The sequence below is a fragment of the Eptatretus burgeri genome, chromosome 5, assembly GCF_056783735.1.
Source record: "Eptatretus burgeri isolate ZD-2024b chromosome 5, Ebu_testis_v1, whole genome shotgun sequence".
Classification (NCBI taxonomy): Eukaryota; Metazoa; Chordata; class Myxini; order Myxiniformes; family Myxinidae; genus Eptatretus; species Eptatretus burgeri.
This window is the reverse complement of record NC_140965.1, coordinates 7,225,828-7,238,705: the sequence shown is the minus strand read 5'-3', so window position 1 is coordinate 7,238,705 and position 12,878 is coordinate 7,225,828. Positions and strand designations below refer to the sequence as shown.

At 42.1% G+C, this 12,878-nt stretch overlaps 2 protein-coding genes across 6 annotated transcripts in view; one reads left to right on the top strand and one right to left on the bottom strand.

The window, feature by feature from the left end:
* The window catches only part of LOC147025793 (uncharacterized), a 68,113-nt gene that overhangs the window by 50,235 nt on the left and 5,000 nt on the right, over positions 1-12,878 (top strand). For all 5 annotated transcript variants that reach the window (XR_015058007.1, XR_015058006.1, XR_015058004.1 and 2 more), the window contains 2 exons: positions 555-653; positions 1,067-1,282. The gene's annotated coding sequence lies outside the window, so the exon portion shown is untranslated. The remainder of the gene's footprint in view (positions 1-554; positions 654-1,066; positions 1,283-12,878) is intronic.
* Positions 7,029-12,878, bottom strand: part of DBX1 (developing brain homeobox 1) — a 7,021-nt gene continuing 1,171 nt past the window's right edge. Inside the window, exons 3-4 of the mRNA XM_085880611.1 lie at positions 9,032-9,231; positions 7,029-8,741 (exon numbers count right to left, since the gene is read on the bottom strand). Of these exons, the coding sequence (XP_085736737.1) occupies positions 8,436-8,741; positions 9,032-9,231 (506 nt within the window). The 3' untranslated portion in view covers positions 7,029-8,435. The remainder of the gene's footprint in view (positions 8,742-9,031; positions 9,232-12,878) is intronic.

Sequence of the window (12,878 nt, the reverse complement as noted above, 5' to 3'; positions counted from 1 at the left end):
AAAAGAAAAACATGCAGTTGAGCGACCCAAGACAATGGGGAACAATGGTAATTTTGTGTGCCGACACGGTAATGCGGTAACATACATGTGCTGTGTTGTATATCGACACAATTTTAACCCGACTCGTGTGTTCACTGCCTCATGCCAAGTTTGGATCTCTACAACTGCACTACAACCTCAATAATTGGGTTTTCAAAGTCCTGTGCCACCCCAGCACAAAGGCCATAGAGGAAAGTAGCGACCCAAACTTGAGCGCTTCTTTGTTTCCTCGGCATCATCATCATCATCATCACCATGTTACAAGCACTCCCACTCCCACTCCCCCTCCACGCCGCAATGGCCTGACGGGCCATGATGTCTGAGACTTTATTTACGAATTACCCTTTAGCTGCTCTGATAATGCTGACCCATGCCACGTAAACTTTAACAAGCACAAGCCTCCTGCACACTGTCACCCACTAGGCAGAAATGCATTCATGTTTGGCTCGCTCCTCCACTCTTGTCTTGTTAGCAGTGGTTGGTTTTAGCAGTGGCTGGTTATGTGTCTTTTACAGACTGCAACTGCATCAGAAAGCCTGTTTAATTTCCTGGTAAATACCCATCCCCTTTGGGAACGTGACTCGGTGAAGAAAGAAGCTGAGCTGCGCAACAAAGTAAGTTGTTTTTTTTTTGTGAGATTCAGCTGTTTTCTTCAAGAAGACCACTAGCTGTTAACACTGATCATTTTAAGTCAGGACTTCTTTATAGACACTGTTGTCCTGCCTACAGTACCTGTCGCTTCACTCACAGGTTTAATCAGAAGACAACATGTTATCCTTCACAAAGCTATCACATATCTATCTGTGAGTCTCAATGAGGGTATAGGAAGAAGTGAAACACACAAAAAAGGAATTTTTTTTTTTATGAACGTGTAGTAGTTGCTGCTGCTGCTGGTACTGCCGTGGTCATTGTGGTTGTTGCTGTTTGTGTGTACTTTTAAATATTTACCAACACCACGGAAGGTGCACGGAGGCTATGTCTTCACTCCTGTTTGGACGTCTGCCTGTGTTTGCCTGTCTGTGAGCAGGATTTCTCAGAAAGTTATGGATGGATGCGGACGACACCTGATGGAGCAGTTGGGTGTGTGACAAGGACGAATTGATGAGATTTTGGTGAAGATCCGGATGCTATAATTTTTAGTCAAACGGAAAACCAAATACTGCACTGGGGTCAACAGGAGGACGCTGGATAGGATTCGGGTTTCAGCCGCTACTCCACTACCCTCAAACCCATACAAAGCCAGGTGAGCCTTCCAGAAAATTCTAAATTATATTTTGCCTGTTTGTCGGCGTGGCCTCGACGCCTCCTGCTCATTGGTTTAAACTCACATATAATGTCATGCCTTACATCATTCCTGTCTAACCCTCATCCTAGATTCCCATCCCTACGCTCGCGAAACGAAAAGCGGGGTGAAGCGATCAGTCGCCTCCGTGTGCCGTACATACGTACTGTACGTACATGTCTGCATTTTGAAAATTCATTTTCTCAGCACCGTTAGTCTGATTGACACTAAATTTTCCAAACAGGTGCACCTCCTCCTGAAGAATTTGGAGTCTAACTATGACATCATAGGTCATGTGGTACAGGCGCCATCTTGGAAAACCCAAAAAAATTGCCCCTCTATATCTCCGAAACCACTCCATGGGAAAAAAAATTACACACGGCTGATTTTCAAGTACTACCCATGGGGAATAATGTGTTAATGATGTCATCATCGCATTCTTCATTGTGACGTCATAATTCGACAAGTACAACGCTTGATTCGATAAGTAATGATAAAAAATTTCCTTTGCAACTGTTGATCCAATTGACACAAAATTTTGACCAGAGGTGGGCCTCCTCCTGTGGGAATTTGTTATGATAATTATGTCATAAGTCACATGGTACAGGCACCATCTTGGAAAAATCAAAAAACTCTGCACCTCCATATCTCTGAAACCGCTCCATGGGAAAAAATTTTTGAAAGATAGCTCATTGTCAAATACTCCCCATGCAGAATAAGATATGTTAATGATGATGTCATCGGTGCCTTCATTATGACGTCATAATTCGACAAGTGCAACGCTTTATCCGGTCAGGATGAAAAAAAAATTCTCTGCAATTGTTGAAACCGCTGACCGATCAATGCAAAAACTTTAACTAATTGATCAACTACTCATGGGAAATATAATTGATAAAAGTGACATCATCGGACACTGGTCTGGCACCATAGTGGATCAAAGGAAGAAAAAATACCTTAAAAAAAAACCACAAGAGTTGGATTGCACCAAGTCCTTCTCAACACTGTGCAGGGGAAGTATTCTATCAATACCATCTAGTTGTTATTTTAATTCCCTTAATATAATTTATGCATAATAATTTGCTATTTTTATACATAACTACCCCAAACTTAACTTACCGAAAGTAAATATGAGGGAATGTTTTTACAAGTGGATAGAGTGAATATGAGTACAGTACTGTACAGTAAGTGAGACTGGTTGTTCATGTTTACATGCATTCATAGTTCAAACAACTCGAGGTTATAATTACATTAAGGGAAGTTACATGAAGGGAATTACAGTAAGAATGGCTGGATTTATCAAAAAGTTTGGGTTAGTTATGTTACAGTAAGAATGGCTGGATTTACCAAAAGTTTGGGTTAGTTATGTTACAGTAAGAATGGCTGGATTTATCAAAAAGTTTGGGTTAGTTATGTTACAGTAAGAATGGCTGGATTTGTCAAAAGTTTGGGTTAGTTATGTTACAGTAAGAATGGCTGGATTTATCAAAAAGTTTGGGTTAGTTATGTTACAGTAAGAATGGCTGGATTTACCAAAAGTTTGGGTTAGTTATGTTACAGTAAGAATGGCTGGATTTACCAAAAGTTTTGGTAAGTTATGTTACAGTAACAATGGCTGGATTTACCAAAAATTTTGGTTAGTTATGTTACAGCAAGAATGGCTGGATTTACCAAAAGTTTGGGTAAGTTATGTTACAGTAAGAATGGCTGGATTTTTCAAAAGTTTGGGTAAGTTATGTTACAATCAGAATGGCTGGATTTGTCAAAAGTTTGGGTAAGTTATGTTACAGTAAGAATGACTGGATTTATCAAAAGTTTGAGTAAGTTATGTTACAGTAAGAATGGCTGGATTTACCAAAAGTTTGGGTAAGTTATGTTCCAGTAGGAATGGCTGGATTTATCAAAAGTTTTGGTAAGTTATGTTACAGTAAGAATGGCTGGATTTGTCAAAAGTTTGGGTTAGTTATGTTACAGTAAGAATGGCTGGATTTACCAAAAGTTTGGGTAAGTTCTGTTACAGTAACAATGGCTGGATTTACCAAAAAATTTTGGGTAGTTATGTTACAGTAAGAATGGCTGGATTTACCAAAAGTTTGGGTAAGTTATGTTACAGTAAGAATGGCTGGATTTCCCAAAAATTTTGGTAAGTTATGTTAGAGTAAGAATGGCTGGATTTGTCAAAAGTTTGGGTAAGTTATGTTACAGTCAGAATGGCTGGATTTACCAAAAGTTTGGGTAAGTTATGTTACAGTAAGAATGACTGGATTTATCAAAAGTTTGGGTAAGTTATGTTACAGTGAGAATGGCTGGATTTACCAAAAGTTTGGGTTAGTTATGTTCCAGTAAGAATGGCTGGATTTGTCAAAAGTTTGGGTAAGTTATGTTACAGTCAGAATGACTGGATTTATCAAAAGTTTGGGTAAGTTATGTTCCAGTAAGAATGGCTGGATTTACCAAAAGTTTGGGTTAGTTATGTTACAGTAAGAATGGCTGAATTTGTCAAAAGTTTGGGTAAGTTATGTTCCAGTAAGAATGGCTGGATTTACCAAAAGTTTGGGTTAGTTATGTTACAGTAAGAATGGCTGAATTTGTCAAAAGTTTGGGTAAGTTATGTTACAGTAAGAATGGCTGGATTTACCAAAAGTTTTTGGTTCGTTATGTTCATTTCTAATTTGTTATTTTCAAGAGTTTCCTTTATGTATTGAGAAATGATATCGGCAATTAATTTTGACTGCAAACTGCCGAGGTGTTTGTGTTTGGGTGGAAAGGCTCTATGGCTGGAGTTTGAGTCCTGTTTACCACCCCCTCAGGATTGTGGAGTGTGGAGTTCAACAGTTGTTGATCTGTTGATCTAACCCGAACCCTGCTCCCACCCTCACGCCGGCACTTCTCCTACCACCCCCTCCCCCAACACCCCACCGGCTCTCCTGCCCTCAAATTCTCCCTCCCCCCCTCAATGGTTCTCCTGAGCACCGCCGGGTACCCCTGCTAGTAGAATATTAAATGTTACCATTGGTATTGCTGCATAAAGCTCACATTTCTGCTTCTTCTTTAATTATGGAAAGACTGGCTTTTAAAACAGGTGTCTTTATATTTAAACGGACACAAATTTTTGTTCCAAGGAAATGGATTATGAGCTTTCCAACCAAGAAAATCAATTCTTTGCCATGAGCTTAATCATTATTTATTTTATTCCCATCACCTGACCCTATGTATCCTGGGGAAGTATGCAAAATGTGGTGGAGATACAACTAGCGGTTTTCAATTCCATAATGATCAGACATATGTACGTACAGACATACAGACATACATAGAATTTCCTTATTTTAGCATGATTATGTATTTTTTAAAATCAGTTCCAATATTTTAGAGATCTGGTTAACCTAATAATTGGTACCTAAACAGGTGGTACTCAACAGAGTGGCAGGTGACCCTGTTGTTGGTCAGTAGTTGGGACACTTGCCGCAAGTGCTAATGTACGTGGCACAAGGGTTAATGGTCACCATTCCAGTTAAGATGCGCTTGTTGTGTATAATCCCTCATGGGACAGCCTGCCAGTTCATCTGCTGGGAGAATTTACTCCGCGTGTTGTTAACAGCCAGTGGTCTCCAAACAGAAATCATTTACGGTATGACTTTACATGTTGACCTTGTGGGCGAGGATGTATGTATTTTTCCATGCTCATGAGCCTCAGCCTCAGGGTCAAGATGTGTGTGTGTGTGTGTGTGTGTGTGTGTGTGTGTGTGTGTGTGTGTGTGTGTGTGTGTGTGTGTGTGTGTAGCATGTACCTGAGTAGTTGGATAACATGCCTCTACTCTCACACATGTTAGATGCATAATTAGCGTGTCAAGCAAATTACTTGATTGACATTTCCCTCCGAAGGTTCTCAATAAACCGAATGAGTCAACGGAGGGGGGGGGGACAACTAATGTGCACGATACCAAAATAAGCAACTTACCCCTTCTATGAGCTCACAGACACGACCATACACACAGAACCGGTTGAGTGATTAAGGCTGGCAGTTTGTCCAAGAATGACGCTAGAGGTGGTCAAGTCCACAATTAAATGGCTTGGGTGCTCAGCATATTTCCGTCTCTGGAATCAAAAGTTAGAGAGTGAGTCAATGACAGAGCGCTCACCTTTTTCAACTCCTCCTTCCTTCCCCACCTTCAAGGCATTCCGTCAGCATCTGGTGGGCATCGGCCAATCGTACGTTGTGCCCACTCATAGTGACGGCTTCGGCCAATCAATTACACTGCTCCTGAACCAATGGATGTGATGGCCACCGAGCAGCATGGTACAATGGTGTGCTGGCTGGCTCGACACTAATCAGAAGCACTCCCAGCAGAAGGGAGTGTTGAGGACCCGTGCTTCTTCCTCTTTCCCCCGTGGTGTGGAAGAGGGATACATGCTGCCATTATTGCTGTTAACTCCATGGTGATGGGTGACTATTGGGGACGTCCTAATCCCTACCCCCTCAAGGAGAGACACATGACATTATGTCCTAAACCTCTCTTGTCTAAAATGGACAAGGCCCTTCTCTCTCTTGGGCTGGGCCATACACCAGACAATTATCTTTAGCTCATGTCCTTATTATACGTTAAAAAGTCTGATATGAACACAAACGGTTCAAAGGCTTCAGATTGTAATAACTGACCACTACTGCAGTGACACAATATTCACTTCTGTGTTTTTTTTTTTTTTTCGCTTAACAATCCTCTTGAGGAAGTTCAGTCATTCAAACTCTGAGGTCTCACAATCAACCATCATCTTTCTTGGTTGTTGTCATCAAACCACAATTCAAAGTTGGCCTCCAAAGCCAGATGCAAACTGTGCATCCTCTGTCATACAAAGTTCTTTCTTGGCATGCCTGAACTCCAATCCACCTACAAGGCCTTCAGCCGCAGCTTGACGGAGTACTGCTCTTCCCTCTGGGCTGGCTCCCCTGCCTCACAAGCCCAGCTTGATGCCGTGGAAACCAAGGCCTTCAAGATTATTGGAATCTCCCGTGCTCAGGCTGAGTCTACGGGCCTATCCCTATCACTTCACCATCACAGACAGGTCGGAGGTTACTTTGTCTTTTACCGCCTCCTTTCTGGTCTTGAACTCTCTGCTCTTTCTGTGCTTTGTCGTCCCCCCTACCCCACCCCACCCACGCCCCCAGGTTTCTGCTGGGCGCACGCGGTCCACCATCAACTCCCTTCTGGTTAAACTACCGAAATCTAAGATCACTGCTCACCTCCACTCATTCGTTTTTCTATTGTCCTCCTCCGTGGAACCAACTTCCGCATTCTCTTCAATCTAATTCTTCCCTCAAGGTCGTCAAGACAGCTGTTCACCATGATCTCAGGTTGTCCCCAATCCAAACCATGATCTTTTCTCCCCTCATTAATTCCCCACCCTCTACTCCACCACAAGCCGTTGTCCTCCCAAATTTCCAGTTTTCCCTCTCGAGTTTCCTTCTGCATCCTCTCCTGCTCCCCATTCCTCCCCACACCCATTGTTTGTCCAAGTCACTGCTGCAATCTTATCCTTCGACTCTACTGGTTGTGTGTTCCCCCTTCTATCCACTGTCCCTTTTGTCCTGTTGTGCGCTGATCCGTTCAGTGTACGAGTACGAGGTCTTCCACGAGGCTTCGACGATGCATACAAAATATACATAGACTGTACAAACACTTACTAATTGTCTGCGTGAGACTGCACCAAGCAGTTTTCTCTTGGGAAGTTTATTTGACACAGTACTTGTACAAAAAGAAATTCCACACAGTATCATTTCTACACCGCTTCATCAGTGATGTCATGTAAAATCTTTCACAAAACCGGATATTAAGAAAAATGTGTCTTCCTCATGGTACAATCATTCTCAGAATTACACTTAAAAATAGATATTCCTTCTACCAAAATATATCCACAGTGTCCCTTTGTCAAAGGATAAATATTCTACGGTGGACAAGTCTTTCTAAATCGCACGGTACGGTTTGGTACAGATTGGTTAAAAAATACACTTTGTACAAGATGGCGGCCGAAGGCCGACGCAAATCGAGGATGCAAACAACGTAGCGCATTCACTCTCTTGGGCTCGAGTTATTCACTGCATCCAAAAGAAATCGAAACGGTCTTCGTCACCAACAGGTGACTGCGTTGAACACTGTACTTGTATTGATCGTACTGCAAGCACGCAGCAGTTAACAGCAAGGAAATAGATCTGCTCGCACAAGTCCGCAGATATATGTTTCGAATGAAGGTTAACACGGGTTGTACACAAAGGTGGTGGCAGCAGAGGAGGTGGATACGTTTCAATGGGATTTTGATCGGTACTTGGATACATTGGAGAGAGAGAGAGAGAGAGAGAGAGAGACAGAGACAGAGACAGAGACAGAGACAGGGACAGAGACAGAGACAGAGACAGAGACAGAGACAGAGACAGAGACAGAGACAGAGACAGAGACAGAGACAGATATTGGCTTTCTTGAGGGTTGGTGCAGTACAGGCATGATGGAGCGAATGGCCTCCTCCTGCACCAAAGTTCTTTGTGTGCACAGTTGCTTTGATATTTAATATTTCTGAATCAAATATAACATTGGCTTCTTGTCAATCATCTCCTGCACAAATAAATTAGACATAGCCATTGGACCATGCACAACGTCATCAGTGCTTTTCGTTGTCACCAATGTCGGAAAAACTAAAGGTGTATTTCAGCCCGAATACTCATTAGCATTTGAAACGTTTGTCGTACAAAGCTCTTTTTTTAACATTTAAACTATTAAGATGGTCACAAACGAAAAATAAAATTGGGTTGGGGGGGGGGGTGCTACTGACGACATACCCACGTGATGTTTGGATTGGCTTTTCGTGTTATCCCAAAATTGATCGACTTTACTCGTGTGCATGTACATAATAATTGGGGTAATTCACATGTATTCCCCACAAAGGGAAACACTCCGTATGAAAATTCAACTGCTCGTTTAGTCACCATCATGGTTGCATTGAGATGGGTACAACGCCGATGAAACATTTTTACCAACAAGGTGATTACGTCAATACTGTACTCAATGACAAAAGTCTGAAATGAAGCTCAGGCTGGACTCGTGCGACCTTCGACCCACACCAGACAATCTCACACGGCAGATTCTTCATCGAGCTCTTGGTCGGACTCTGAGAAGCGGAGAGGACCCACGCTCCTGTGTATCTTCTCTCCGTCTGAATCGTCTGAGTCCTTGATGCATGGAGTTACGGGGCATAGACAGGGGGCCGCCGAAAGGCTAGGGGGAATAAATGCAGGTCCAGACTCCGGTTGACCCAGGTCTGGTCGGGGGTTTGTCTTACTGGGTAATGTCTGCTCACGACAACCGCCTGCAGACAGCAGCTCCCTCTCCTTCGAGTTCCTCCACTTCATCCGTCGGTTCTGGAACCAAATTTTAACCTGTGCGCATCAGGCACACATCATCAGTGGGTTCAGAACATCTACCAGAAAACAGAGGTGAAAACAACCGGCTTTTATGAAAATGATGAGCGGAGGGAACGAGAAAAATATTTGTTAACTGGAAAGGACAACGAGAAACGAGGGATTATCAGCCAATCTTGGTCCTGGTGTAACAATTATAAACTGTCCGGTCACCTTCTTCTCTACTTATATATGGGAGAGGCCATGGATTCGTTGATTGGTGACTCTGCAGATTTAATTGCAATTCTCGATGGGAGGGCATACTTTACCTGGGAGTCTTTGAGGCCCAGTTTGGAGGCAAGTTTGCGCCTGTCTGGCTTGCTGATGTATTTCTGTTTCTGGAACATCTTCTCAAGAGCCTTTCGCTGGACGTCTGAGAAAACAGCGCGGCGCAGCATTCCTCGGCGCGGCTTTCCCCGGCTTGCCAGTGTCCAGGAGAATGAGCCAGGCACAGGCAGCACGTTGGACGCTGCGCATGCGCAAACAAACACGCACACATACTTGTTATTTTCATGAATCTGTTCCTCACATCAATTGTCATTTGTTGAACAGTGTTATTACCTCCACCACCAAAGGTGGACGGAGGTTATGCTTTCACCCCTACCTGTCTGTCTGTTAACAGTATATCTCAAAACGTTGCAGACGGATTGGGATGAAAATTGATGGACAGGTTTGGTTTGTGACTAGGACGAATTGATTTGATTTTGGTGAAGATCCGGATCGGGATAGGAGAAATTTTTTTTGATGATTTTTCATCATTGATCAGTCCCAAAATGATAATATATAACACTATATCTCAAAAGGTTATGGACGGATTCAGACGAACTTTGGGAGAGGTTGGGTGTGTTACAAGGACGAATTGATTTGATTTTCTTGAAGTTCCAGATACGATAATTTTTTTTTAAGTGATTCTTCACCTTTGAGAGATAGAGCCAAAAATGATATGTAGCACGATATCTCAAAAGGTTGTGGACAAGCCGGTGGTGTGACCAGGATCAATTGATTTGATTTTCTTGAAGTTCCAGATACGATAATTTTTTTTAAGTGATTCTTCACCTTTGAGAGATAGAGCCAAAAATGATATATAGCACGATATCTCAAAAAGTTGTGGACAAGCCAGTGGTGTGACCAGGATCAATTGATTAGATTTTCGTGAAGATCTGGATAATATTTTGAAAGTGATTCTTCACGATTGAGAGATGTGGCCAAAAACTATATACAGCACAATATTTCATAAAGTTGGGGACAGGATATGACAAAACTTTGTGGGTAAGTTGGGAAGGTAACAAGAACAAACTGATTAGATTTTGGTTAAGATCCGGATGTCGAACTGGCCTTTCAGTGGGATACAAAACGTAAACTGTTCATCGTGATGGAGGTATGCACTCTCCTGAGTGCAGTTCTAGTTCCTAAAGTTTTACATTGACATTTAAAGGATGTTATAAATGATATGAAAAATTCAACTTAACTCTGCATTGATATCAAACCTCAGAATAGTTTTATGCCGAAAGTAGGGAATTCACTCGTTTGTAACTGATCGACTCTTCCTTCGACTGTCTGGATTATCAGTTAGGCTCCGTTTTTCATCGAGATTCTGATCCTTCCTGGCCAGAGCCTCTCCAAATACTGGGAACACAATCTTGACCGTAGTTTTGCACATACATGCGCGCACGTGCACACATACACACCTTAGAAAAATTAAGAATAACGATTTCACGGTTTAATCGGTTAACATTGTTTATCTAAAGCACGATGTAACAAAACTCGGTTAAAATTATTGTTGAAAACTGCACGATTTTGTTGATTGACTCTTTATGTGAGGCCACGGACTTATTGATTACGCACGAATATACGAGGGAAGTTTAAAAGTTATGGGAATGCGATACTCACAGTATAATCCGAAAAACTGCAAGTTGTTTTATCTTACAAAATGCAAACAATGTAGTTCATAAGAAAACATATTAATGACTGACTATGTCAACAATTATATTGAATAATAATAATAATAAAAATAACAATGTGAGACCTTTTTCTTTTTGGATGTTTGAGAGGATCTCGGTTTGAAAAGGCCCGATGTAATATTTTTCCTCCAAACCTGTATTTCTATTTGTTTCCCTTTAAACCCGCTATTGATTGATCAACTTTTATAAAGAGTAATATTAACAATGCTGAACACATCTGAGAATCAAATCATGGGGTTAAGTGCGATACAATGAATTTTAAGAGGATTTATTCTGGGAACCCAGGTATCATCATGTGCACGGAAGTGGAGGACAGGTCCTGTTCAAATCTTCTGCTCTTCACATCTTTTGGTTCATCAATTTACTAACTACTTATGAGAGATGCAAAACAGAGCGAGCATAGGTTAAACTTCCCAGTTTGTCAATTTATATCGAGTGATGTTTTGAAAGGACACCTTATACATATACTTAGGGAGACTATTCCAGTCATTTTGATCCTCTGGCTGAAAGACCCACTCTGGACGTTCGATCTACTTGTAGGTTTAAAAAAAAAAAAAAACTTCCCTTCCAGACCTTCAGTAGTTTTGTGATGCTGCGTTCCAAGTAAAAAAATGATCTGGTGGTATCTTGTCAATGTGTATGATCTTATATATCTGGATCATATCTCCTTTGTAAGATCCCTTTCCAGGATGACCCCCCTGAATTTAAACCCCCAATATGGAGAATAAACCCCATTCATTCTTCCCATTGTGACGTGATTGTTAAAACTTTGAATCGTGCTGGGGTTTTTTTTTTCTGCAAATTTAAAAAAAACCTGCAATATCACTCCTCACCTCCATAAAACACCTTGAATTGTATATTTATTTTAAGGTAGCAGCTCACAGCAGTCAAACACCAAGATTATTAACTCGTATGAGGCATAATATTCAACTTGTGAACTTATGGGTGAAAATACCGCCTTACATAGCCTGCTCTTCCGAACTCTACCTGGGATTTCAAATGTCCACAAGGGTGGAACACAACCAGCTTAACGTATCCAGGTGAAGGCTTACACTTCGACGGGGTGTTGTGTATGTTATATAATATACTGTACATCAATATAAACGTGTTACCAATCCCAATGATGAACGTGAGCATTTTAACAGTTATTGTGATATTTATTTATTTATTTATTTATTTTAATTTTATTTTTAAACCTATTTACCTGGTGTATCCATTTTTCCACAGCATTTATAAGCTTATAAGCGGTCGAGGGAGGGGGCTCGATGAATCCCTGCCATGAAACCGCATCGTTGTGGTGCATGAATTTGTGAGATGTGGTTTGAGGGCATCAGGTTAAAGTTTTGAGCTTTTCAGGGTTGTTTTTTTTTTGGAAAAATTGATGAATACATCCTCTTTTTGGACATTTAGACTTTTCTGTGATGCGAAGCCGTGTGACTGACTATACCAGACACAAATTGAAGACTTTTCCTACGAATGGCTGGGTGTTCAAAACGAGGACCATATATGGAGCGGAGAGACGTTATGACCGTTGGAAGCTCATAGAGACGGACTCACTAATCGCATTTAACGGGTATTTTAGCGACGGATTAGGGTCGCGCCGTTCGAACGAGCGCCGTGCGTCGCACTCCATGGCAGTCGCATCCGATTAGCTCGACCAGCGCTGAAAGGCCTGAAGTTGTGACTCGAACGTCGCGGGGGAGAAGAATAGGCTTCTCAGTGCGGGGACGACCCGATCACCATCGGCTCATCCAGGAATGCGCAACGGCAATGGCTTCCGATCAGTACCTATCAAATCGCACCAGCTGGTCTGCAGTGTCACCATTTTGATGTCCCGTTATATTCCCGGTTGGAATTTTTTCTGTCTCAAGACTCTGAACCGATTGTTTCGAGGGATTCCCCTACCCCACTGGTCCCCCTTCCCCCATTTCCACAGCGAGGAGGTGAAGTTCTATCGTGATGCAGCGCGCGGTGCACCACGGAGTCCACTCAATTGGCCATTTGTCACGGTGTTGTGCGTGGGGCTTGTCTGGCACTGGATCGCCCTGTGGGAAAATCTACGATGAAAGGGGACAATTCCCCGCTCGAAAGTCATTACGGTCCATTAGATCATTTATATAAATGTTGCAATTAGTCAAAGGCTGGTTTTTTTAGT